Source organism: Symphalangus syndactylus, chromosome 13, assembly GCF_028878055.3.
Source record: "Symphalangus syndactylus isolate Jambi chromosome 13, NHGRI_mSymSyn1-v2.1_pri, whole genome shotgun sequence".
In the NCBI taxonomy this organism is placed as follows: Eukaryota; Metazoa; Chordata; class Mammalia; order Primates; family Hylobatidae; genus Symphalangus; species Symphalangus syndactylus.
Genome location: NC_072435.2, coordinates 39,496,385 through 39,523,177, shown reverse-complemented (window position 1 = coordinate 39,523,177; position 26,793 = coordinate 39,496,385). Strand labels below are relative to the sequence as shown.

At 49.2% G+C, this 26,793-nt stretch overlaps 1 protein-coding gene across 4 annotated transcripts in view; it reads left to right on the top strand.

Moving 5' to 3' along the window:
• The window catches only part of CACNA1A (calcium voltage-gated channel subunit alpha1 A), a 308,974-nt gene that overhangs the window by 200,671 nt on the left and 81,510 nt on the right, over window positions 1–26,793 (top strand). For 2 of the 4 annotated variants that reach the window (XM_055235695.2, XM_063616137.1), the window contains exons 13-21: window positions 1,999–2,111; window positions 2,275–2,406; window positions 2,680–2,752; window positions 6,632–6,749; window positions 6,903–6,979; window positions 9,856–9,962; window positions 11,142–11,951; window positions 23,866–24,329; window positions 25,626–25,764. In XM_055235695.2, coding sequence (XP_055091670.1) covers window positions 1,999–2,111; window positions 2,275–2,406; window positions 2,680–2,752; window positions 6,632–6,749; window positions 6,903–6,979; window positions 9,856–9,962; window positions 11,142–11,951; window positions 23,866–24,329; window positions 25,626–25,764 — 2,033 coding nt within the window. The remainder of the gene's footprint in view (window positions 1–1,998; window positions 2,112–2,274; window positions 2,407–2,679; window positions 2,753–6,631; window positions 6,750–6,902; window positions 6,980–9,855; window positions 9,963–11,141; window positions 11,952–23,865; window positions 24,330–25,625; window positions 25,765–26,793) is intronic. The other 2 variants (XM_055235696.2, XM_055235694.2) reach the window with 1 other exon arrangement.

The window sequence follows — 26,793 nt, the reverse complement described above, 5'->3', positions numbered from 1 at the left end:
CGTGAGCCACCACGCCCCACCTTAAACTGTATTATTGGCCGGGCGCGGTGGCTCACGCTTGTAATCCCAGCACTTTGGGAGGCCGAGGTGGGCGGATCACGAGGTCAGGAGATGGAGACCACGGTGAAACCCTGTCTCTACCAAAAATACAAAAAATTAGCCGGGCGTGGTGGCGGGCGCCTGTAGTCCCAGCTACACGGAGAGGCTGAGGCAGGAGAATGGTGTGAACCCTGGAGGCGGAGCTTGCAGTGAGCCGAGATTGCGCCACTGCACTCCAGCCTGGGCGACAGAGCGAGACTCCGTCTCAAAAAAAAAAAAAATAAAAAAAAATAAAAAAAAATAAACTGTATTATTCAAGGATGATACCTGAATACTTTAAAAAGGCAAGGACCTCAAAAACACAGTGCTCAGTAAAAGAAACCAAACACAAAAGGTCAAGTATTGCATAATCCCATTTGTATGACATGTCCAGAGCAGGCAAATCCATAGAGACAGAAAGTAGATTAGTGGCTGCTAGCGTCTGGGTGAGGGAGAGTGGGGAGTGACTGCTAATGGGGACAGTGCCTCCTTTGGGGGTGATGAAAATGTTTTGGAACTTAATAGAGGTGATAGTTGCAGAATATTGTGCATGTACCTAAAGGCACTGAATTGTGTAATTCAAAGTGTAAACTTTATGTTATGTGAATTTCACCTCAATTTTTTTTTAAGATAAGAAAATGGTTATTACAAAATTCAGGATGGTAGTTATATCACAGTGTCTCTGGAAACTTCCAGGGTATCCACATGTCCCTTCTTATTTTATTTTATTTTTTATTTTATTTGAGATAGGGTCTTGCTCTGTTGCCCAGGCTGGAGTGCAGTGGCAGGATCATGGCTGTCTCCTGTCTCAAATTCCTGGGCTCAAGCTATCCTCCCTCCTCAGCCTCCTAAGTAGCTGGGACTACAGGCACATGCCACCATGCTTGACTATTTTTTTTTTTTTTTTTTTTTTTTGTAAAATCAGGGTTTCCCTGTGTTACCCAGGCTGGTCTTGAACTCCTGGGCTCAAGTGATCTGCCCACCTCGGCCTCCCAAAGTTCCAGAATTACAGGCATGAGCCACTGCCCCAGCCTTCTCCTAATTGTTGACATAGGTAGTAGTTGCATGACATTCACTTTGTAATTATGTGTTTCAGGAATTCTCAGGCCTGTGTGAGCTCTTAATAAATAAAAAAGAGGCCGGATGTGGTGGCTCACACCTGTAATCCCAGCACTTTGGGAGGCCGAGGCAGGCGGATCATGAGGTCAGGAGTTCAAGACTAGCCTGGCCAACATAGTGAAACCCCGTCTCTACTAAAAATACAAAAAATTAGCTGGGTGTGGTGGCGGATGCCTGTAATCCCAGCTACTCGGGAGGCTGAGGCAGGAGAATCGCTTGAACCTGGGAGGCGGAGGTTGCAGTAAGCCGAGATCGCGCCACTGTACTCCAGCCCGGGTGACAAGAGCAAGACTCCATCTCAAAATAAATGAATAAATAAAAATAAATTAATAAATAAATAAGAGGCCAGATGCAGTGGCTCAATGCTTTGGAAAGTGGAGGCCAACAGTTGGAGAGACCAAAGCAGGAGGATGGCTTCAGCCCAGAAGTTTGAGGCCAGCCTGGGCAATACTAGCAAGACACTATCTGTGTAAAAATGTTTTAAAATTAGCCAGATGTGGTGATGCACACCTGTAATCCCAGCTACTCAAGAGGCTGAGGTGGGAGGATCACTTGAGCCCAGGAGGACAGTGCTGCAGTGAGCTATGATTGCGCCACTGCACTCCAGCCTGGGTGACACAGTGAGACCTGGTCTCTGTAGATAAATGAATGGATGAATGAGGGGGTCAAGGATCCTCACCCGGCGTCCATTAGGAGGGAGGAGTTTGGTTGGGCTCTTGCAAGGTTGGTACCTAGGAAATGCTTGCCAGTTCTGGAGCCCAGACACTGTCCCTGGACATGAGACCAGGTCCTCTGCCCTAGGTTATCATTGGGAGCATCTTCGAGGTTATCTGGGCCGTCATAAAACCTGGCACATCCTTTGGAATCAGCGTGTTACGAGCCCTCAGGTTATTGCGTATTTTCAAAGTCACAAAGTAAGTCTTTGGGGTTCCTGGACATTTGTACAGGGGGTGGGGATGAGGGACATGGCGGGGCCGCCTCCAGAAAGTTAAGAAAGTGAGCCTCGTGCTTCGAGGGCTGACTCCGGGGCCGTGCCTCCCCGCCTGGCCTGAGTCCTCGCCCGGCCTCTGTCGGCAGGTACTGGGCATCTCTCAGAAACCTGGTCGTCTCTCTCCTCAACTCCATGAAGTCCATCATCAGCCTGTTGTTTCTCCTTTTCCTGTTCATTGTCGTCTTCGCCCTTTTGGGAATGCAACTCTTCGGCGGCCAGTAAGTCCTTCACAGGAATTCCAACTCCTGGTTCCCTGGGGTCAGTCTCAGGGCATCCAGAGGCCCACACTCCCCTCCACCGTGCAGGCTGCCTTCATCGTAGCCCAGACACCCATTGCGGTCACCCAAATGGGCAGGGCCCTGGGTACCACTCAGGGTTTCCTGGGGACAGAGATAATGGAGACATTTGTTTCCTTGGAGATGAGATACTGAGCCACACCCTCAGAGCACCTGGGGTGGGGCCAACGTGAAATGTCTGTGTCCTCCCTGCAGGTTTAATTTTGATGAAGGGACTCCTCCCACCAACTTCGATACTTTTCCAGCAGCAATAATGACGGTGTTTCAGGTACGGCCTCCACCTGGCCCCACGGGCCAATACCTCTCAGTGTCACAGATGAAAGTGCCTGCTCCACATCCAAGGGGCTTCCCTGAACTCCTCCTTCTCTACCTTGCCTTTTCATACCACCTTAAAATACCGATTTTATGATTATCATTATTCAAATATGGTGAGGCCAACAGATCAGGAGATGAATGTCATTGGAAAGATAGTTTGTGGCTGGGCACGGTGGCTCATGCCTATAATCCCAGCACTTTGGCCAGGTGCAGTGGCTCACCCCTGTAATCCCAACACTTTGGGAAGCCCAGGTGGGCAGATCGCTTGAGATCAGGAATTCGAGACCAGCCTGGCCAACATGGTGAAACCCCATCTCTACTAAAAATACAAAAATTAGCCGGATGTGGTGGCACGTGCCTGTAATCCCAGCTACTCGGGAGATGAAGCACAAGAATTGCTTGAACCTGGGAGGCAGAGGTTGCGGTGAGCCAAGATCATGCCGCTGCACTCCAGCCTGGGCAACAGAGTGAGATTCCATCTCAAAAAAAAAAAAGAAAAAAAAACCACTTTGGGAGGTCAAGATGGGAGGACTACTTGAGGCCAGGAGTTTGCGACGAGTCTGGGCAACATAGTGAGACGACATCTCTACAAAAAAAAAAAATAATAATAATAATTAGCTGGGCGTGGTGATGCATACCCCCTAGCTACTAGGGCAGCTGAAGTGGAAGGATTGCTTGAGCCCAGGAGGTGGAGGCTGCAGTAAGCCACAATCACACCACTATACTCCAGCCTGGGCGAGAGAGCAAAGCCCTGTCTCAAAAACGAAAAGAAAGTTTGTTATACTCACAGATCCTCAGAGAAGGGGCACACCATGCAGGACCAAGCAGGGAAGCAACAGGGTCAAGCAGGCAGAGAAGGAAAATGTGGGCAAGAGGCTTGATTGTGGTTTCCATGGGACGGAATGGGTGAGGCAGAGTAAACAGCTCGAGACTGGCTAATTTGGATCATTTCAGTGGGCTCTGAGGCAGAGGAGCTGTTCCTACTTGTCTAGGACCTGGCCTTGGGGTGATTAGGGCAGGTGGATAGTGTTGGGAAGATAAAGGAGGTGGCTGGGATATGGGCTGGTTGGGATATTGTTTGGTTTACATTTGAAAAGCCTGCTCAGGGCTGAATTATTTACTACCTCTAGGGACTGGCTAGTGCTGGACGGGGCAGTCCCTCCAGAGTCAGCAAGACCCCAGATGCATCAGAATAAAGAAAATAAAATGCATGGCCAGGCCAATGAAGTGGTTCATGCCTGTAATCTCAGCACTTTGGGAGACCAAGGCGGGAGGATTGCTTGAGCCCAGGAGTTCGAGGCTGCAGTGAGCTCCAGCCTGGGCCACAGAGCAAGACCCTGTCTCTTAAAAAAAAAGGCAGAGAAAAAAAATGGCTAGTACACCCACCAAATCTGAAGATACCTTGGTCTCATATTCCAGGGTGATCAACCCAAAGCAACTTCTGCACCCATGTGGGTGCATTCCCTGAGGCTTGGGACTGGCCCAGCCGGGACCTTCAGAGCATCTCTGGTGGATTCTTTCTCTTTGGGGGACTGAGAGTGTATAGAAAATGTGACTTCACTCTCTCCTTCTTCTGGGGAGGTAGTTTCTAAATGAGACCCCTAGACAGGGAGTTGAAGAGGAAACCTTCCATGAAGGGAAGTTCTGAGCCCCCACATAAGCGATTTTTTTTTTGAGACGGAGTCTCGCTCTGTTGCCCAGGCTGGAGTGCAATGGCGCATTCTTGGCTCACCACAACCTCTGCCTCCTGGGTTCAAGCGATTCTCCTGCCTCAGCCTCCCGAGTAGCTGAGACTACAGGTGCGCCCAACCAAGCCTGGCTAATTTTTGTATTTTTAGTAGAGACAAGGTTTCACTATGTTGGCCAGGCTGGTCTCGAACTCCTGACCTCGTGATCCATCTGCCTCGGCCTCCCAAAGTGCTGGGATTACGAGCATGAGCCACCGTGCCCAGCCCATAAGCGATTATTAATAGCACTGATCACTAGTCATGTATCTTTAGCTCAGAGGTTCTTACCCAAGGACAAGTCTGTCCTCCAAGGACATGTAGCAATGTCTGTAAGCATTGTTGGTTGTCACACCTAGGGAGAGGGTGCTACTGGCATCTGGTGGGTGGAGACTAGGAATGCTGCTCAACATCCTACAATGCACAGGACAGCCCCAAATAGAATAATCTGGCCCCAAATATCAGCAGTGCTGAGGCTTAGAAACCCTGTTTTAGCAGATTAATGTTTCTGGAGTTCTTTAACATTTACTTTATCCTCATGGAAATATGGATAGAAGGAAGGAAGTTGGATTTTTTTTAAAGGAGCATGTAGGTGCTGTTTTACTATCCCCTTGGTTCTTTCAATATGCATCAGCAAAACTTTTATCTGTCAACACCTAATCCTTTGCCTTGGTCTTTCTCTGGTCCCCTGCTCTGCCCCCAAGGAACTGCAGTCCAGTAGTACTGTGAATTTTTTGCACCACACCCTAAAAGGAGCAGCTGGTGGTGGATAAATACCCCAGCTCCCTCACCCTCAGGTGGGATGACCCCCAGAGCTCCCTAGCAAGACCAAGCCCTGGTTACCTACAGTGGAAACTTGCTTGATCACATACTGTTTACGTTCCACCCTCTTTTCCCTTTCTCACTTCTCCTCTCCCCTACTGGTGCTTCCTGATATCACCTCCCAGATAAACCACTTGCACCCGAACCCTTGTTCCAGGGTCTGCCTCAGGCAGGGGGACCCCAAACATGTCCTTGTGCTACATTTGTGCTATCCACGTAGTAGCTTATTTAATCATCACCATGACCACATGAGGAACACAGGTAAATATTAAAATCCTGTCTTAGTCTGCTCAGGCAGCCATAACAAAATACCACAGACTGGGTGGCTTATACAGGAAACATTTATTCTCTCACAGTTCTGGAAGCCGGGAAGTCTAAGAGCAAAGTGTTAGCAGGGTTTGTTCCTGGTGAGGGCTCTCTTCCTAGCTTGCAGATTAGCCACCTTCTTTCTGTGTCCTCATATGTCAGAGAGAGAGAGTTCTGATGTTTCCTCCTGTTCTTTTTTTTTTTTTTTTGAGACAAAAATCTCAAAAAAAAATATTTTTTTTAGGCAAATCACATTTTTTTGTCACCCAGGCTGGAGTACAGTGGCGCAATCATAGCTCACTGCAGCCTCAAACTCCTAGGTTCAAACGATCCTCCCACCTCAGCCCCTTGAGTAGCTGGGACTACAAATGTGCATCAGCTATTTTTTTTTTAATTTTTTGTAAAGATGGGGTCGTGCTATATTGCCCAGGCTAATCTTGAACTCCTGGGCTCAAGTGATCTTCCCACCTCGGCCTCCCAAAGTACTGGGATTACAGGCATGAGCCATGGCATGGGTCTCTTCCTGTTCTTATAAGGGCACTAATACCATCATGAAGTCCCCCATGACCTCATCTAACCCTAGTTACCTCTTAAAGGCCCCATCTCCAAATACCATCCCATTATAGGTTAGGGCTTCAACTCATGAATTTGGAGGCGGACGCAATTTAATCCATAGCAAATCCCCTTAATCACATCAAGTAAGACAGAGTTACAGGAGGGTTTGTGACTCCTCCAGGGTCCCATTTTCCTAGAAGCCAGGCTAAGAGCCCCTCGACGCAGGAACGGCCCTTTCTACTCGCAAACAAAGAGAAAAGCCAAGGAGAAGCCAACACAGAGTCTGGCTCCGCAAACCAGGCAGGATTGTTAAAGACCTCCTGGGCTTGGGGATGGGGTAGGCGGATTCCGGCTCCACAGCTGCGTCTCCAAGGGGCCCGTGGCTGAGAGGGGGGTTGGCTGTGTGTTTCTTCCTCCCCTTTCAGATCCTGACCGGCGAAGACTGGAACGAGGTCATGTACGACGGGATCAAGTCTCAGGGGGGCGTGCAAGGCGGCATGGTATTCTCCATCTATTTCATTGTACTGACGCTCTTCGGGAACTGTATCCTTCATGGAAGGAGATAAGGGGACAGGCCTGGACCTCTGGCAGAGGAGAGGTGGCAGGGGCTCAAGGGAGGGTACTGAGAGACCCAGATACCCAGGGCCCAAGTGGTGTCCCACCAATGGTTGCTTTTCCTGACTCAGACATTTGCAGACACCCTCCTGAATGTGTTCTTGGCCATCGCTGTGGACAATCTGGCCAACGCCCAGGAGCTCACCAAGGTGGAGGCGGTGGGAGAATGTTTCTCTGGCAAAGTTACCGCCTGCCCATGGCAGATCAGGACGGGGGTGGGGGTGGGGGTGGGGGTGGGGGCATGGGAACAGGGTCAGAACTTTTGCCGGGGATGCACCGTGCAAAGAGAAGGCACCTCTCCCCCCACTCCCAGAAACAGACTGTCCCTCATCAAGCAAATTAAACAGCCAAGAGGGTGGGAAGGGGGAAGGCAGTGAGGTCGCTGCAGGAAACAGATGGCAAACTAAACCAAAAGGCCGTTTACAGGGAGTAAGCAGGGTTTCCAAGGAATGGTGTAGCCCCCAGGCTAGTGGATGGGAGAGGGAGTGCTGTTATGGGGACCCAGTCAGAGCTGGGGCCAAGGAAAAACGGCTGCCACCAGCCCTGGGACCTTAGAGGACCCAGAACCATGGCAGGGCACAGATGGAGTGGCCAATAAATGTCCCCACCTTCTCCCTTCCTCTGGCTTCCTGCTGGAGCCTCCCCTTAGCCAAACGCAGCGTGTTAAGAGCTAGCCTCGGTCCAGCCCAAGCCTCTCCCCAAGGACCCTATTAAGTTAAGATTACATGTAACAGGTACAGGGTCTTCCTCTCAGCCCTGGGGTCTCCCTCAGCATTGCAGCCCCACCTCCAGTGCCTCGAGGTGTTCAGGACATGTTTGTGAAATTGAACCGAACTAAGCAGACATTGCCAACGCTCCATCTGCCGGCCCTGGCAGGAGGGAGAGAGAGTTTCCCGGCCCCAGCTCCCACTGGAGGGAAGCGGAAGTCTCTGCCATCCCAAGCACACGGCCACAAGCCTGGCCACCGTGGAGCTGGCTGGCATGGCTGAGCCGAGGGCTGATCCAGCCATGAGCTCATCCAAGTTCCAAGAGTCTATCCTCAGGGGCTGGTGCAGGAGGGTAGGAGAAGGGGAGGGAGAAAGGCCAGTTCATTTATCTCCTGGGAGGTGTGGACATGCCTCTCCAGACCCACATTCTTTCTTTCATTGATCCTACAAGCATTTCTTGGTCATTTAATACGTGTTTTTAATCCTATTCAATCCTCATGGAAACCTTAGGAGCCAAGTTCTCTGAGCCCCATTTTACAGATTTCCTCATTCAGTAAGCACTTAATGAGCACCTACTGTGTGACCAAGGCCCTGGTCGAGGACTTAGGGATTAAGCAGTGAACAAAAAAAAGGCAAAAATCCCTGCCTTCGTGGAGCAGGGATTCAAGAGGGGAGACAGACAAGAAACAAGATAAATTTGTAAACATACGTAGCTTGTCAGTTGGTGATAAATGTGACAGAGAAAAATTCAGTAGGGAAAGTCGGGGAGAGTTGGAATTTTAAATGAGATATGTGTCATGCAGAGAGGTTGAGAGACTTGCCCAAGGCCACACAGCAGTAAATTGTGGAGCTGGGATTTGAAAGCAGGCCGTCTGGGTCTGCAGCTTGTGCCCTTAACTGCTGTGTACCAGTTGCTTGAATTTGAGCATGTTTTATGCTCACTTGGGAACCTGTGGGAAATGCAGATTCCAGGGCCCAACACTGGTTCTATAGATTATTTGGGGAGTCTGAGGATCTGCATTGTAGGTGTTTCTGAGGCAGATGGTCCAGAGACCTGGCTCTGAAAAATGCTGGGAATGGTGCCAGGAGGGGTGGGGGTGGCCCTATGAGAACAGGGTGGCCAGCCAGATCCCATCTCCATGTTGTCTCTGACAGTGTCCTGATCTGACCATTTCCGAGGTGGTAAGGTTGCTCCCTGTTCCAGTGATTCAGAGCACAGCGGGAGAGCTGCCTGCAATGGCATGACTTTTCTTATGGGCGGGTTCATTTCTGGCCATTTCTTTCTCGTTGCCTTTTCTTTGCTTTTTCTTTGTTGGCTTTTCTGTTTTACGAATGAGGCCCTGCATGAAGGCTGAAGAAGGATTTAAAGTCCAAAAACGTCTTTTTCTGTATGTATTTTTAAAACCTCTTCCCCCATTCTCCTCCTCTCTGAACCTAACCACCAGTGAGCAGCAGCACCCTGGGCAGTTGGCTGTAGCCCAAGTGCCCTGCTCTCCTCTCCCCACCGCCTTCCTGTCATGGGGGCTGGGACTATAAATTCCTCTCCTGATTCTCCTTCTGGGGGCTGTTGACAGTGCATGGCATGGGCCATCGGATGCCAGGCTCTTCTGCGTGTGAGGGTAGTTGGTGTTTTTTGAAAGTTGGTTCAGAGAGTTCACATGGCTCAGAAAGCCTAGTGAGAGGAAAATCTTTGCATTGCTTTCCAGCTCATTAAGACAGGATGCAGGGGCCAGGCACGTTGGCACATGCCTGTAATCCCAGCACTTTGGGAGGCCGAAGCGGGAGGATCATTTGAGGCCAGAAGTTCAAGACCAGCGTGGGCAACATAGACCCTGTCTCTACAAAAAAAAAAAAAAATTAAATGTATACAGGCATAGTGGCATGCACCTGTAGTCCCAGTTGCTTGGGAGGCTGAGGTGGGAGGATTGCTTGAGCCCAGGAGTTCAAGGTTACAGTAAGCTATGATTGTGCCACTGCACTCCAGGCTGGGCAACTAAGGGAGACTCTGTCTCTGAAAACAAACAAAAGAAAAAAGAAAAAAACCAGGCTGCAGGAAAGTCTTCCTTGTAGGAAGAGAAGGAACATTTTTATTTTTTGTTATCTGGCTGTGTGTTAAAATAGGCTTCATAATGAGTTAGATGTCAAACTTATACACAGAGGGGATAGCAATACACTTAACCAATAGCAGGTACCCATTCCAATTGGGGAGCCTTGGTTCTGATTGGTCGAAATATTTCAAATGTTGCCTCTGGTCAGCAACAGGGTCAGAAGTGAGTCCCCAAGGCCTAGTTCATGTTTTGTGAACAAAGATTCCATGTGCCTTTTAGGACGAGCAAGAGGAAGAAGAAGCAGCCAACCAGAAACTTGCCCTACAGAAAGCCAAGGAGGTGGCAGAAGTGAGTCCTCTGTCCGCGGCCAACATGTCCATAGCTGTGTAAGTGCCCCTAATCCCTGGGATGCTACCCCGGCTCCTCAACGTCCACACTATCCCAGGCACAGATTTGGGAAGCAGTGGGGGTGGTCCTTGGCAGAATTGAGCTTTAGGAAGAGACACTTCCTGTCCTTCCACCCACTTTCACTCAATAAATATTTAGTTAGCAGCTATTATGTACCCAGCACTGTTCTAACTTCTGGGGATACAGCATTAACAAGGAGAAAAAAAAATCCCACCTGTGTGTAGCCATTCTAGCAAGGGAAGGAGTCAATAAATTAGATAAATAAGTAAATTATATATTGTGTTAGAAGGCGATGGAACTACAGAGAAAGTAAGGGAGGGAAATAGAAAATGCTGGAAGTGATTTAAACAAAGTTGTCAGGGAAGACATCACCTACGATAGGGGTCCCCAGTCCCTGGGCTGTGGACTGGTACCAGTCCGAGGCCTATTAGGAACGGGGCTGCACAGCAGGAGGTGAACAGTTGGCAAGCAAGCATTACTGCCTGAGCTCCGCCTGCTGTCAGATCAGCAGGCATTAGATTCTCATAGGAACACAAACACTATTGTGAACGGTGCATCTGAGGGATCTAGGTTGCGTGCTCCTTTTAAGAATCTAATGCCTGATGATCTCAGGTGAAACAGTTTCATCCCAAAACCACCCCCCCACCTAGGTCTGTGGAAAAACTGTCTTCCACAAAACTGGCCCCTGGTGCCAAAAAGCTTGGGGACTGCTCATCTAGAAGGTTACATGGCCGGAAGGAGGTGAGGGAGGAGCCATTGGGGGGCCTGGGGAAGAGCATCCCAGGCAGAGGGAACAGCATAAGCAATGGCCCTGAGGCAGGAACATGCCTGATGTGAAGGAGGCCTGTGTGACTGGAATCAAATAGTAAGTGTGAGGAAGTGAAGGCAAGGAGATGACAAGCAGATTACACAGGGCCTTCTGGGTCAGGGGGAGGACTTGGGCTTTTGCCCCTAGCCAGGTGGGAGCCATGGAGGGTTCTTGAGCAGAGGAGGCTTGGACCTGACTCAGATGCTCACAGACTCCTTCTAGCATTCAGTGGGGAGTAGAGGGTGGAGAGCAGGGGTGGGAGGCTGAGATGTGGGTTGGTTAGCCTGGGTCATCCATCCAAGCTACAGTGCCTAGCAATGCTCTAAGTCCTGTGACCACGCCACTGCAGGAAAGAGCAACAGAAGAATCAAAAGCCAGCCAAGTCCGTGTGGGAGCAGAGGACCAGTGAGATGCGAAAGCAGAACTTGCTGGCCAGCCGGGAGGCCCTGTATAACGAATTGGACCCGGACGAGCGCTGGAAGGCTGCCTACACCCGGCACCTGCGGCCAGACATGAAGACGCACTTGGACCGGCCGCTGGTGGTGGACCCGCAGGAGAACCGCAACAACAACACCAACAAGAGCCGGGCGGCCGAGCCCACCGTGGACCAGCGCCTCGGCCAGCAGCGCGCCGAGGACTTCCTCAGGAAACAGGCCCGCTACCACGATCGGGCCCGGGACCCCAGCGGCTCGGCGGGCCTGGACGCACGGAGGCCCTGGGCGGGCAGCCAGGAGGCCGAGCTGAGCCGGGAGGGACCCTACGGCCGCGAGTCGGACCACCACGCCCGGGAGGGCAGCCTGGAGCAGCCCGGGTTCTGGGAGGGCGAGGCCGAGAGAGGCAAGGCCGGGGACCCCCACCGGAGGCACGTGCACCGGCAGGGAGGCAGCAGGGAGAGCCGCAGCGGGTCCCCGCGCACGGGCGCGGACGGAGAGCCCCGACGTCATCGCGCGCACCGCAGGCCCGGGGAGGAGGGCCCGGAGGACAAGGCAGAGCGGAGGGCACGGCACCGCGAGGGCAGCCGGCCGGCCCGGGGCGGCGAGGGCGAGGGCGAGGTTCCCGACGGCTGCGAGCGCAGGAGGCGGCACCGGCACGGCGCTCCAGCCACTTACGAGGGGGACGCGCGGAGGGAGGACAAGGAGCGGAGGCATCGGAGGAGGAAGTAAGTGGAGGTGACCTCGAATCCGGAGAAATGACAGTAACAATAATGACAACAGCCAAAGTAGCACGTGCTGTGTATTTTTTTTATAAAAATATATTATAAAATGCTGTATTTGGCCAGGTGCAGTGGCTCACGCCTGTAATCCCAGCACTTTGGGAGGCCGAGGAGGGTGGATCACGAGGTCAGGAGTTCAAGACCAGCCTGACCAAGATGGTGAAACCCCATCTCTAATAAAAATACAAAAATTAGCCGGGCACGGTGGCAGGCGCCTGTAGTCCCAGCCACTGGGGAGGCTGAGGCATGAGAATTGCTTGAAAACGGGGGGCGGAGGTTGCAACGAGCTGAGATCATACCACCGCACTCCAGCCTGGGCGACAGAGTGAGACTCCATCTCAGAAAAAAAAAAAAAATGCTGTATTTGGCCAGGAGCAGTGGCTCATGCCTGTAATCCCAGCACTTTGAGAGGCCGAGGCGGGCGGATCACTTGAGGTCAGGAGTTGGAGAACAGGCTGGCCAATATGGTAAAACCCCGTCCCTACTAAAAATACAAAAATTAGTGATGGTTCCCACCTGTATTCCCACTACTCAGGAGGCTGAGGCGGGAGAATCGCTTGAACCTGGGAGGTGGAGGTAGGTTGCAGTGAGCTGAGATCGTGCCATCACACTCCAGCCTGGGCAACAGAGCAAGACCCTGTCTCAAAAAAAAAACAAAAAACGCTGTATGTTTTTGTTTTTTTGACACAGGGTCTCACCTTGTTGCCCAGGCTGGAGTGCAGTGGCACAGTCATAGCTCACTGCAGCCTCTACCTCCCAGGCTCAAGCCATCCGCCTCAGCCTTACAAGTAGCTGGGACCACAGGCATGTGCCACATGCCTGGCTAATTTTTGTAGAGACAGTGTTTTGTAGAGACAGGGTTTCACAATGTTTCCCAGGCTGGTCTCAAACTCCTGAACTCAAATATTCCACCTGCTTTAGCCTCCTTAAAGTGCTGGGACTACAGGTTTGAGCCACCGCACCCAGCCTAATTTTTTTACCTTTAGTAGAAATGAGGTCTGGCTCTGTTGCCCAGGCTGGTCTCCAACTCCTGGCCTCAAGCAATCATCCCACCTCAGTCTCCTAAAGTGTTCAGATTAGAGGCTTCACAGATGGGGAAACTGAGAGATTGAGTGAGCTTCTCAAGGTCACGCATCTAACCAGTGTCCTTGAACCCAGGCTATCTGGCACCAGAGGGCTTGAGCATTTCAGGGAAACTATTAAGAGAAGCCCCACTGTCGTCCAGAATTATATAGTCTTCCGTGTTCTTGCTGTGTGACTTTTGGAAAGTGACTTCATATCTCTGGGCCTCACACGATGGAAATAGTGGGATCTAATTGAGTCATTGCCAGGATTGAATGAGGTAATGTATGCAAAGGGCCTGGAAGAGCAGCTGACACATAATAAGTGCTCGGTAAATTTAGAGCATTTTTGGCCATTTTCAGCCAATTCTATTTACCTAATGCTATTCTTTGGAAGTTTGAAAAGCCACTCTGTTGGGAGGCCAAGGTGGGAGGATCACTTGATACCAGGAGTTGGAGACCAGTCTGGGCAATAGAGGCAGACCCCATCTCTATAAAATATAAAAAATTAAACAGATGTGGTGGCATGCACCTGCAGTCCCAACTACTTGGGAGGCTGAGGCAGGAGGGTCACTGGAGCCCAGGATTTCTAGGCTGTGATGAGCTATGATCGCACCACTGCACTCCAGCCTGGGCGACAGAGCAAGGCTTTGTCTCAAAAAAATAAAAATAAAGAAAAAGAAAAGCCACTCTGGGCCCTAAGAATTAAAGGGAGAGCAGAATTTCAAAGCTTTGGACGCAGCGGGATGTAGTGGCTCATGCCTGTAGTCCCAGCACTTTGGGAGGCCAAGGTGGGAGGATCCACTTGAGCCCTGGAGTTCTAGACCAGCCTGCACAACATAGTGAGACCTCACCTTTTAAAAATAAATAAAAATGTTAGAAAGCTTTTGAGGCATCTTCCAGGCCAGCACCTTATCCATTCAGAACCAGCATCCTCTTTTTCATAATGATATTTTGTATTACTTTCTAGAAGGTGCTGTAGTGATTCTGCATATAGAGACTCAACAACTTACCCATTAAAATAGACATCGTAGACATTGTCCTATTACAAATTAACCTGCTCTTAGTCCTCTTTTATATTACCATCAGGGCACAATATTGATTTTTTTAATGATGGGTTTAAGTGATCCTGTTGTATGACATATGAACTAGGCCAGCACTTCTCAAAATCTAATGTGTATGTGAATCCCCAGGGATCTTGTTAAAACACAAATTGTAATTCGGTAGGGCTAAGGACTCAGTGGAGCCTGAGATTCTGCATTTGCAACGAGCTCCCAGATGAGGCTGATACTAATGGTCCAGGGACCACATTTTGAGTAATGAGACTCTGAAGGACATAGTGAAGTAATTCTGATATGTACACCCATACACAAAATCACCATGAAGTGACAGGCACAAATGATGGCTGACTCTGGGTTATGTGGACAATTCAAACCACATGAGGGGAGTTGCCAGCAGTGTCAAGATGTTCCACAATGTGGAACACCTCTTGGCAAAGTTCATATACAAAAGAGGCTAGTCTTTCTTCCATTTATTTAATAGTTGCATTGCAGGAAAATGCAATGTATATTAAAAACATACAAAAAATATGTTGTGTTCTTATGTAAAACAAAGTTAGGTTTAAACTAAAGGCACCGGATCAGGTGCAGTGGCTCCCACCTGTAATCCCACTGCATTGGGAGGCTGAGGAAGGAGAATCGCTTGAGGCCAGGAGTTCGAGACCAACCTGGGCAACATAAGGAGACCTCCATCTCTACAAAAGAATTTTTTTTTAATTAGGCAGGTGTGGCGGCAGGTGCCTGTAGTTCTAGCTACTTGGAAGGCTGAAGCAGGAGGATTGCTTGAGCCCAGGAGTTCAAGATTACAGTGAGCTATGATTATGCCATTGGATTCCAACCTGGGCAACAGAACAAGTCCTTGTCTCAAAAAAAAAAAAAAAAAAAAAAAGAAAGAAAGAAAGAAAGAAACCCAAACAAACAAACTAAAAGCACAGGTAATTACAAGCAAGATTTTTCACCTCTTTAAGGGACATTACAAAGTCATGAAGAGGAAAAGATAAGTCTTTCCCATATGGGACTGTCGTGTACATGGTAGGGTATTTAGTATAACTGCCTACCATTCTCTAAGTGCCTGCAGTGCCCCTCAATCATTACGTTATTAGGTTTCCACATAGTTCTACAACACTTTCCTGAAAACCATTGTTCTAGGTCATTCTTTCACTTCAATCTTCTCCTATAGGTTTATGCGTTCATTCAGTTAGTATTTACTAAGTGCCTACTATATTCTAAGCTCATGCTGTGAGTTCAGTCACACAACTACAAGTGAAGTGGTCTGAGGCATTCTAATAAATACGACCAAGAAACTGTTCCCAGGGTCTCAGGGCAGGTTTCCAGAGGAGCAATCTGAGAAGGGAGTAGAGTGTTTCAGTCTAACAACAGCATGTGCAAAGGCCCTGGGGTGGACCAGAAGGAGGCCAGTTTGCAGGACATGAATAGTGACGAGAAAGTGACAGACAAAGAAATTGAAGGTGCATTGATGAGACTCTGAGGCTGTCAGTCACTCAGGGGAATGAGAGGTCAAAACGGGAACTTAGGTGGAATAAAGTGTTTACCACAGCACTCTCTATATAGTAAAGACCAATGAAGAGCCAGGTACAGGCCAGTGTGATGGTTCACGGCTGTAATCCCAGCACTTTGGGAGGCAGAGGCAGGTGGATCACCTGAGGTCAGGGGTTCGGAACCAGCCTGGCCAACATGGCGAAACCCTGTCTCTACTAAAAATACAAAAAATTAGCCAGGCATGGTGGTGGACGCCTGTAATCCGAGCTACTCAGGAGGCTGAGACACAAGAATCATCCCGGGAGGCAGAGGTTACAGTGAGCTGAGATCACACCACTGCACTCCAGCCTGGGCAACAGAACAAGACTCTGTCTCAAAAAAAAAAAAAAAAAAAAAGCCTGGTACAGTGGTATGCACCTGTAATCCCAGCTATTCAAGAGGCTGAGGCAAAGGACTGCTTGAGCACAGGAGTTCGAGAGCAGCCTGAGCATTTAGAGAATGGGAGGCCGGTATACTAAATACCTTACCATGTACAAGACAGTCTCATATGGAAAAGAATTATCCTTTCCTCTCTTCATGACTTTCTATTGCTCCTCACACAGGTGAAAAATCTTGCTTGTAATTATCTATGCCTTTGGTTTGTTGGTTTATTTAGGGTTTTTTTTTTTTTTGAGGCAGGATCCTGCTCTGTTGCCCAGGTTGGATTGCAGTGGCATTGCTCATTTTAGAGATGAGCAAGACCTCATCTCTAAAAAAAAAAGAAAGACCAATGATTATTAATTACTCTTGCTATTATTACTAATATTACTATTATCAGCCTTATTAACAGATTTGCTATTATTGAAGGAGGCAGAGTGACAGGGACAGAATGTCTCTCCCTAACAATATGCCAGGAAGAGTTTTTGAAAGACAGCAGCAAACATTGGAAATTACAAGAGCAGCAAAGCCTAGGTGTGAAAGGCAAGGACTTTGGGGCAGGCAGTCACATTCCTGCCCTATCACTTCCAGGCTGTGTGACTTTCAGAATTTCACTCCTCCTCTCTGGGCCTCCATTTCCTCATCTATAAAATGGGGATAAGAATAGTAGCTACCTCCTACTCTGGGTATAAGATTTAACTGAGCTGGGCGTGGTGGCTCACGCTTGTAATCCCAGCACTTTGGGAGGCCGAGGCGGGTGGATCACAAGGTCAGGAGTTCGAGACCATCCTGGCTAATACGGTGAAACCCCATCTCTACTAAAAATACAAAAAAAAATATTAGCCGGGTGTAGGTGGTGCACGCCTATAGTCCCAGCTACTCGGGAGGCTGAGGCAGGAGAATGGCATAAAACCCGGGAGGCGGAGCTTGCAGTGAGCCGAGATCGCTCCACTGCACTCCAGCCTGGGAGACAGAGTGAGACTCCCTCTCAAAAAAAAAAAAAAAAAAAGATTTAACTGAGTTAGTACATGTAAAATGCTTTGAGTAGTTCCTGGCTTATAACAAGAGCTCAATAAATGTTAGCAATTTTTTTGTAGCGTTTTGGGGTCTCACTATGTTGCCCAGGCTGGTGTCAAACTCCTGGCCTCAAGAAATTCTCCCACTTTGGCATCCCAAAGTGCTGGATTTACAGACATAAGACACCATGCCTGGCCATGTTAGCTGTTATTAATATGAATATTATTAAGTACTCAATGCTATTTTTAGCAGTAATAGTAAGCACTCAGTAAGTGTCAGCTAATGCTGTTATTAATACTCTCATCAATAAACATAAAAAACAATAAGGACCCAGCTTGCCCAAATCCCACAGATGGTTCCTGCTCCCTCTCTTCTTCAGAGGAAGAAAATATCTTCCCACTTTCACCCCCATAGCCTCAGCTGGCCAGACCCCCATTCTGAACCAGGAGAGTACTGCTAATTCCATTATTAATAGACACGTCAAACAACCTGGCCAGGAGAGACATTATTCATTTGGCTGATAAAGAGGTTCTAAGGCTCTTTGGAAATAAAACTTCATGAAGATTCATGCACTTTAAGAGAAAAAAAAATCCAAGATCAGTCATTCATCTGCTTTAAAGAAAGTGGCAAAGATAAAACTTTATTTGAGAATATAAAATAATAAAAAGACATTTTAGTTCTCTGTTGTGACAAAGCCAGTGGCCTTCAGAGATCTGCCTTGTGCATTTTTCCTCTTCTTCAGTCATTCCTTGAGGTTTTTGCAAATGTACCCTGTGTTTTTCATTCTTCAGCATATTGATAATTTTTTTTTTTTTTTTTGAGACGTGGTCTCGCTTTGTCACCCAAGCCCCGGAGTACAGTGGTACAATCACGGCTCACTGCAGCCTCAACTTCCTGGGCTCAGGTGATTCTCCCACCTCAGCCTCCCGAGTAGCAGGGACTACAGGTGTGCACGACCATACCTGGCTAATCTTTTGTATTTTTTGTAGACACAGGGTTTTGCCACGTTGCCAAGGCTGGTCTCCAACTCCTGGGTTCAAGCAATCCTCCCACTTCAGCCTCCCAAAGTGCTGGGATTATAGGAGTGAGCTACCTTGCCAGGCTGATGATATGTTTTTCCTTTTTATTCACTTTGTCTTCTCCTCATTCCTACCTTCATCTGTCTTTCAGTGGCTCACTCCAGTGAAAAGTGGACTGACGCACATTCTATTTCATATAATTCAATGGCTGCTGGCCCCAGATCCCCCATACCAGGTGGCCGAGCCCAGTGGCCCCGCAGGGTGGACAAAATGAGGGTGGAACTTTCCCAGACTGTCAGTAAAAATCTATGGAGGACAGAGCTTCTGCCTCTCTCTTGCAGCCAGGCAGTGCCTCCTCCCAGGCCTGCCTGGGTGCAAAGGGAACTTTTGCCAAGACCTGCTCCACTCTAGAATTCTTATCTTTGCTGTTCGCATCCTAATTCCACCTGCATCTGTCACCATGACAACCTGCTCCCCAAAAGGAACAGGAAGAGAGATGCTGGACTTTTGAGCTCCACAGTTTATCCTGCATGGGGGCAGGGGGTGGTTGATTATTTAGCACTCTAATTCTTACGGTACCCCCAATGGGCCCAAGTTGCTTTTTTTTAAAAAAACAGTCTTGCTCTGTTACCCAGGCTGGAGTGCAGTGGCACAATCATAGCTCACTGTAGCCTCGAACTCCTGGACTCAAATGATCTTCCCACCTCAGCCTCCCAAATAGCTGAAACAACAGTCTCGTGCAACTACGCCCAGCTATTTTTTTTTTTTAAGAGATAGGGTCTCACTATGTTGCCCAGACTGATCTCAAACTCCTGGGCTCAAGCGATCTTCCTTCCTCAGCCTCCCAAAGTGCTAGGATTACAGGCGTGAGCCACTGTACCAAGCTGCCCCATTAAAGCTTCGAACACCAGAGAGCCCAGCTCAGCTGTTTTCCAGCTGGGTAACACCGGGCAAATGACTTTGCCTCTCTGAACCTCAGTCTCCTCCTCTGTGAAATGGGGCCGATCACTATACCCACCTCGGATGGTGGTGGTTGCAGGGATTAAATGAGTTAATACGTGAGGTCCTTAGGACAGGGGGTGGGGACACAAGGAGATGAGCAATAAACAGGGACTGCTGTTATTATCACCCCCACATAATCTGATCCCGGGGTCTGAGTGTGCCCCAGGCAAGGTGTCCGCAGCCCTCCGCAGAAGGATGCCCAAGTGATTAGCTGGCACAAGAACGCCATGCACAGCAGGTGTTATGCAACTGGCCACCTATTCCAGGCAGAGGATGCCAAATCCCCAGGGGGAAGGGGGAAGGGGGAAGGGGCACAGCTTCAAAGTTTTCTGCCCCTTTTTTTGTTCTCCTTGGAGACACTTTGGGAATGAAACCTCCTGGAAACTGATATTAGGCCTCTGCAGGCTGAGCTTGTTAAAATTTCCCAACAAACAGAGCCAACAGAAGCTCTACAAGGAAGCAAAAACAAGACAAAACAAACATTGGCAGACCCTTTTCCATCCGCTCTTGGTAGATGGTATTCCTCTAAGAAAATGCCACCACGAGTTTCTCCAGGGCCTCTTGAGCTGGTGGCCAAAGGATTTAGGTTCTCTTTGAAATTATAACTTAACTGGGCCTGCTTTATGGCAGGGATATCACTCTCTTAAATGTGTGTATATATATACAGGGCCAGGCATGGTGGCTCACACCTATAATCCCAGCACTTTGGGAGGCCAAGGCAGGTGGATCGCTTGAGCCCCAGGAGTTCAATACCAGCCTGAACAACCTAGTGAGACCCTGTCTCTACAAAAATTAATAAAAAATAACCAGGCATGGCAGTGTGTGCCTGCAATCCCAGCTACCCGGGGTGGGAGGATCGCTTGAGCCCAGGAGTTAAAGGTTGCAGTGAGCTATGGTCACACCACTGCACTTCAGCCTGGGCAACAGAGCCAGACCCTGTCTCTTAAAAATAGATTATTATTATTATACACACACACGCACACACACACACACGCACGCACACATACATTACAGATGATGAGAACATACTCTCAGCCAGGTTTTCATATGATACACAACTTCTCAAAAAGCATCACAAGCAGGTTAGAATTAGCGATTTCTTTGTGGACTGTCCAAGATGTTGAGGAAATACTGGTTTAGAATTTACCTCACAGGCCTGGCGCGGTGCCTCACGCTTGTAATCCCAGCACTTTGGGAGGCCGAGGCGGGCGGATCACAAGGTCAGGAGATCGAGACCACGGTGAAACCCCGTCTCTACTAAAAATACAAAAAATTAGCCGGGCGTGGTGGCGGGCGCCTGTAGTCCCAGCTACTCGGAGAGGCTGAGGCAGGAGAATGGCGTGAACCCGGGAGGCAGAGCTTGCAGTGAGCCGAGATTGCGCCACTGCACTCCAGCCTGGGCGGCAGAGCGAGACTCCGTCTCAAAAAAAAAAAAAAAAAAAAAAAGAATTTACCTCACTTAGGCCAGAAATGGTGGCTCACACCTGTAATCCTAACACTTTGGGAGGCCAAGGCCAATGGATCTCTTGAAGCCAGGAGTTTTAGCCTGGCCAACATGGCAAAATCCTGTCTCTACTAAAACTACAGAAAAAAAAAAAAAATTAGCTGGGTGTGGTGGCACACGCCTGTAGTCCCAGCCACACTGGAGGCTGAGGCAGGAGAATCACTTGAACCTGGGAGGCGGAGGTTGCAGTGAGCCGAGATCGTGCATTACACTTCAGCCTGGGTGACAGAGCAAGACTCCATCTCAAAAAATAAGATAGATAAGATAAATATATACAATATATATGTAGTATATATAATATAGAAACTACAGAACAAGTGATCTTTGTATGTTTCCAAAATATAACAGTGGGACAGGCATAGGATAGACGTTCCCTTTGCAAAAGGGAGAAATTGGAAGGGATAAAGAGGTCACCAGTCCTAGGCAAGTGCTAAATCCAGCAAGACAAATCCCATTAGGTTTCAAGGCCTGAGAATAATCCTCGGTGACTCTCAGCTCATTAACATACTTAGTTCTCAGAGCCAGACTCAATGAGGTTACGGCCTGCATGTTATGGGTCAGGAACTGAGGCTAAGTAACTCACTGGAGATTATGTGGTAAAGAAGGTCCAGGATCATTGCTTCAGTCTCCAGGATATGGGGAAGGTTCTACTCCTGTTATCTCAAATTTTAAAATGTGGGAACTAAGGCTCAGAGAGGTTAAGCAAATCACACAGGGTTGTACAGCTAATGATGTTGCCGAGATTTACCCGTGTGTAGTGGCTCATGCCTATAATCCCAGCATTTTGGGAGGCTGAGGCAAGAGGATCACTTGAGCCCAGGAGTTTGAGACCAGCCTGGGCAATATAGTGAGACCTCATCTCTACAAAAAGAAAAATTAAAAAGTTAGCCAGTCGTGGTGGCAGGCACCTGTAGTCCCAGCTACTGGGAAGGCTGAGGTGGGAGGATTGCCTGAGCCTGGGAGGTGGAGATTACAGTGAGCTGAGATCGCGCCACTGCACTACAACCTGGGCAACAGAGTGAGAGAGACCCTGTCTCAAAGAAAAAAAAGAAAAAAAAAAAGAAAGACATTGCCGAGATTCAAATCCAGGTCAGCCTGTCTTCTGAAATGTCACTCTATGACCCACTCACGAAACTGAGAAGGCAGAAAGTTGCTTGGGCCTGCCCATTTCCCCTGTGCAGTCTCAGAGAAACAGTGGAACTGCCTCGGTTTCTCCTTCCGGGAAGTATTCATAGAAGCATCCCACTTACCTACTTTGGTCTGAAAATAAATTAGCTTGTCTCTCTTCTGCTTACTAAAAACACCAGGGGTTTTTGCAAGTTAAAATGCAAAAATAAAATGAGGAGAATGGTGCTGGTAGTTTAGCCAGTGGGAAGCCCTCTGGGGAAAGCCAGCCTTTTATTTATTACTTATTTATTTATTTATTCTTTCTAGATAGATTTGTGGGAAACCAGGGCTGTGTTGTCCGGGGGTCTGTAGTCCGGAAGGCATCAGATGGGCTACTAAGTGAGTCTTTGTCCACCTGCAGATGGCAGGAGGCAGGGCCCAGATGTCCATGACTTGGAGAGGCAGGGGTTGATGGGAGGTCTGAGGCTGTGGGATCTCTCCTGTGGCCTCAGTATCCTCATCTGGATAATGGGGACATTCTGGCCATGCACGGCGGCTCTATATATCCAGCACTTTGGGAGGCCTATAATCCCAGTACTTTGGGAGGCCCATAATCCCAGCACTTTGGGAGGCCGAGGTGGGTGGATCACTTTAGGCCAGGAGTTCAAGCAGCCTGGGCAACATGGTGAAGCCCTGTCTCTACTGAAAATAGAAAAACTAGCTGGGTGTGGTGGTGCACGCTAGTAATCCCAGCTATTCGGGAGGCTGAGGCACAAGGATCACTTGAATTCACGAGGCAGAGATTGCAGTGAGCCAAGATCCCGCCACTGCACTCCAGCCCGGGCAACAGAGTGAGGCTCTGTCTCAGTTAAAAAAAAAAAGAAAAAGAAAAGGAAAGAAAGAAAAAGAAAATTGGGGTATTTGTTTATCATTTGACTGTAAGTTACCCAGCATTGACTGTGTGAGAGGCCCTGTACTAGGCAGTGAAAACTCAGCTATGAATAAGAAAGTTAAAAACAAGCTGGGCATTGTGATTTACACCTGTAATCCCAACATTTTAGGAGGCCAAGGAGGAAGAATCACTTGAGCCCAGGAGTTTGAGACCAGCCTGGGCAACATAGTGAGATGCCAGTCTCTACCAAAAATTTTAAAATTAGCCAGGCATGGTGGCGTGAGTCTGTAGCCTCAGCTACCTGGAGGCTGAGATGGGAGGATCACTGGAGCCCAGAAGTTCAAGGCTGCAGTAAGCTATGATCCTGCCACTGCACTCCGGCCTGGGCAACAGAGTGAGACCCTGTCTGAAAAAAAAAAAAAAAAAAAGAGGCCAAGTGCGGTGGCTCACACCTGTAATCTCAGCACTCTGGGAGGCTGAGGTGGGTGGATCACTTAAGGTCAGGAATTCGAGACCAGCCTGGCCAAAATGGTGAAACCCCGTCTCTACTGAAAAACAAAAAATTAGCCAGTCGTAGTGGTGGGCACCTGTAATCCCAGCTACTCAGGAGGCTGAGGCAAGAGAATCGCTTGAACCTGGGAGCCAGAGGTTGCAGTGAGCCAAGATCATGCCACTGTACGACAGAGCGAGACTCTATCTCAGAAAAAAGAAAGAAAGAAGGAAAAGAAATAAGATGATGGGGAGCTGTGGAAACCTGTCAGTGGGCATGTGAAGGTCTTGACCTCTGACCAAGAATTGAACAGGCCCCTCTCAATTCCAGGCGCTGCAGGGATCTGGAACACGACTTCTCCGTGACCAGACTGTACCCTTTCCTTTTCTTTTTTGGTTTTTTGGTGACAGGGTCTCACTCTGTCACCCAGACTGGAGTGCAGTGGGACGATCACGGCTCACTGCAGCCTCAGCCTCAACCTCCCAGGCTCAAGCAATCCTCCCACTTCAGCCTCCCAAGTAGCTAGAACTACAGGCACACAGCACCACGCCTATCAATTTATACATTTTTTGTAGAAATGGGGTCTCACTGTGTTGCCCAAGCTGGTCTTGAACTCCTGGCCTTAAGCAATCCTCCTGCCTCAGCTTCTCAAAGTGCTAGGATTACAGGTGTGAGCCACTGCACCCAGCCCAAATTGTACTCTTGAAAGATGGAATCTTAGCTAGAATCCTGAACTGTTGCCTTTTATCCTAACTCAGTTGTTGGTATTTTTTCATTCACTTGCCTTCCTCAGAGAGAACCAGGGCTCCGGGGTCCCTGTGTCGGGCCCCAACCTGTCAACCACCCGGCCAATCCAGCAGGACCTGGGCCGCCAAGACCCACCCCTGGCAGAGGACATTGACAACATGAAGAACAACAAGCTGGCCACCGCGGAGTCGGCCGGTCCTCACGACAGCCTCGGCCACGCCGGCCTGCCCCAGAGCCCAGCCAAGATGGGAAACAGCACCGACCCCGGCCCCACGCCGGCCATCCCTGCCATGGCCACCAACCCCCAGAACGCCGCCAGCCGCCGGACGCCCAACAACCCGGGGAACCCGTCCAATCCCGGCCCCCCTAAGACCCCCGAGAACAGCCTTATCGTCACCAACCCCAGCGGCACCCAGACCAATTCAGCTAAGACTGCCAGGAAACCCGACCACACCACAGTGGACATCCCCCCAGCCTGCCCGCCCCCCCTCAACCACACTGTTGTGCAAGGTGAGACCCTCTGCCCTCACATCACTGGGCAGGGGACCTGGCGCCCCTGGAGCCAGAGGCTCTGCTGAGTGACCCTGGACTGTGACCCCATCTCTCTGGCCTCAGTTTCCTCCCCTGGAAAATGGGCATAGGCGTAGTTTCCTACCCCACAGGGCTGCGGAGCGTTCAGTGAGATAATTTGTGCACAGTGCCTGGCACGGGGATGTGTCCAGTCAGGTTTGCAATATCTCCTATGTCCTTCCTTCCCAAGGGGAGCCAGGAAGCCACCCCATTTGAGGAGTAATAGGGTCCTCTGATGGAAGCTTGAGGGGGTCAGATGATTGATTCTCTCGGCCCAGCACTGTCCAAAAAAAATGTAACACAGGCCACATGCAAATGTCAGTTTAAACTCTCTAGTTTAAACTCGCCACATTAAAAAAGGGGCCAGATGTACTGGCTCATGCCTGTAATCCCAGCACTTCAGGAGGCCGAGGTAGAGTGAGCCAAGATGGCACCTCTGCACTGCAGCCTGGGTGACAAAGCGAGACTCCGCCTCAAAAAAAAAAAAAAAAGGTGAACTGCTGAGTGGATTATGTGCTAAGTTCCTCTAGTGTCAGTTCTGTGTGAGAGATTTTCATGAGTTTGCTGGATAAAGGCTTTCCATGGTCCTGAGACCTAAGATCCTAAGGTCTTGTCACTGTGCCCATTTTATAGATGTAGGGACTGAGGCTCAGAGAGGCTCAGCCTGCCCGTGGGCACATAAGCAGGCTGGGCTGCAGAATGGAAGCTCCAGAGGCTGATGGCTCCTCCCCCTGAGTCAAGAGAGGTGTGCAAATGGGGGCACGCCGTGCAGTTTATGGGAGGTCCCAGTATTTCTATCTATTCAATGGGTCTCTTGGCACTCTCCCTACCTGCCTGCAAGTGAGGGTATGAAGGTCCAACAAGGATAGGGGCAGGTCTGTGTTAATATCCCGTGAGGGCCCCACCGCACTCAAGGCTATAGAGTGGTTGAGAGCAGGCTCTCGGGGGCCAGGCCGCCTGGGTTCCAAATGCCAGCTCTGCCACTTCCTGCTGTGTGACCTTAGACAAGTCACTTTACTTCTCTGTGCCTCAATGTCCTCATCTGTAAACAGGGGATCAGAATATATCAACCTCAGGGCCATACAAGGGTTCAGTGATGTCATAGGATGCCTGGTATATACAGCAGGCCCTTTATAAATGTCAGCCGCTTCTTGCCTGCCCTGGGAGTACACAGGAGTTCCCAGAGACTTGTGGGAAGTTGTGGAGGGAGCCCTGTGTTGGTTCTTGTCCCAACAGTGAACAAAAACGCCAACCCAGACCCACTGCCAAAAAAAGAGGAAGAGAAGAAGGAGGAGGAGGAAGACGACCGTGGGGAAGACGGCCCTAAGCCAATGCCTCCCTATAGCTCCATGTTCATCCTGTCCACGACCAACCCGTGAGTATGGCCCCCAGCAAGGGCAGGGGGGCCTGGGGCTCCCACCCGGGTGGCGGAAGTCAGGCCAGATAGAGGGCAGTGAGTGAGTGTTGACCACCATGAGTCCAGGGATACCCTTGAACAAGTTGAAAACGGATGCTCCTTCCGTAAGTCAAGTAAGATGATTTATCGCAATATACTTTGTTGGAAGAGACCCCTGTCCTGCCATCCACTAGAAAATCATTGTCATAAATAAACAAATCTTCACTGTCTGTGATGTAAGAGGCACCCCCTTAGAAATGGCTGCCTTGTGCAGTACACAGCCTGAACAACTGCACATGGCAGCCCTAGGACCTGAACTCTGTTCCTAACCTAGACTCTGTAAGGGTTTAGATTCTGGGCGGATAGCCTCTGAGTTCCATGGCCTTCTGTCTTGGGCATCTTTGAAACGGATAGATTATTTAGGGGAGAAATTTATCCCGTGAATGTGGTAGTGGCTCGGAGGTTGTTTTAGAATTGAATGTCTCCCAAGGATATTTCTTGAAAGCCTGACCCCTCAAAATGCTTCTTGACAATGAAGGATCATGTCAGATAAGATGGGGGAGAAGCTGCTTTCTATAATCTGCCTCTTGGCAACTCAGCCTGGGTAGTAATAAATAAAGGTACTTTTAAAATACTTTTTTATTTAGTTGACTTATCGATTTTACTAAGGAAACACTTATGTGGTATTTACTCAGTGCCAGGCACTGTTCTGAGTGCCTTAAATTTGTTTTTTTAATTTCTCTGAGGTTGTTACTATGCTTAGCTCCATTAGACAGATGAAAAAACTGAGGTCCAGAGACGTGAATTCACCTGCCCAAGGTCACACAGCAAGCCAGTGGGAGAGCTGGAGTTTGAGCCCAGACACTGGCTCTAGCCTCCTTGTTCTTAACCACTCAGCTCTGCTGCCCTTCACACAACCTTATGAACTATTTATTATTGGCTTCACTTATTAAGAGGTTAACTGGCACATCCCATTGGCACATTCAAGGCTCTGATAAGGCCTGCAAT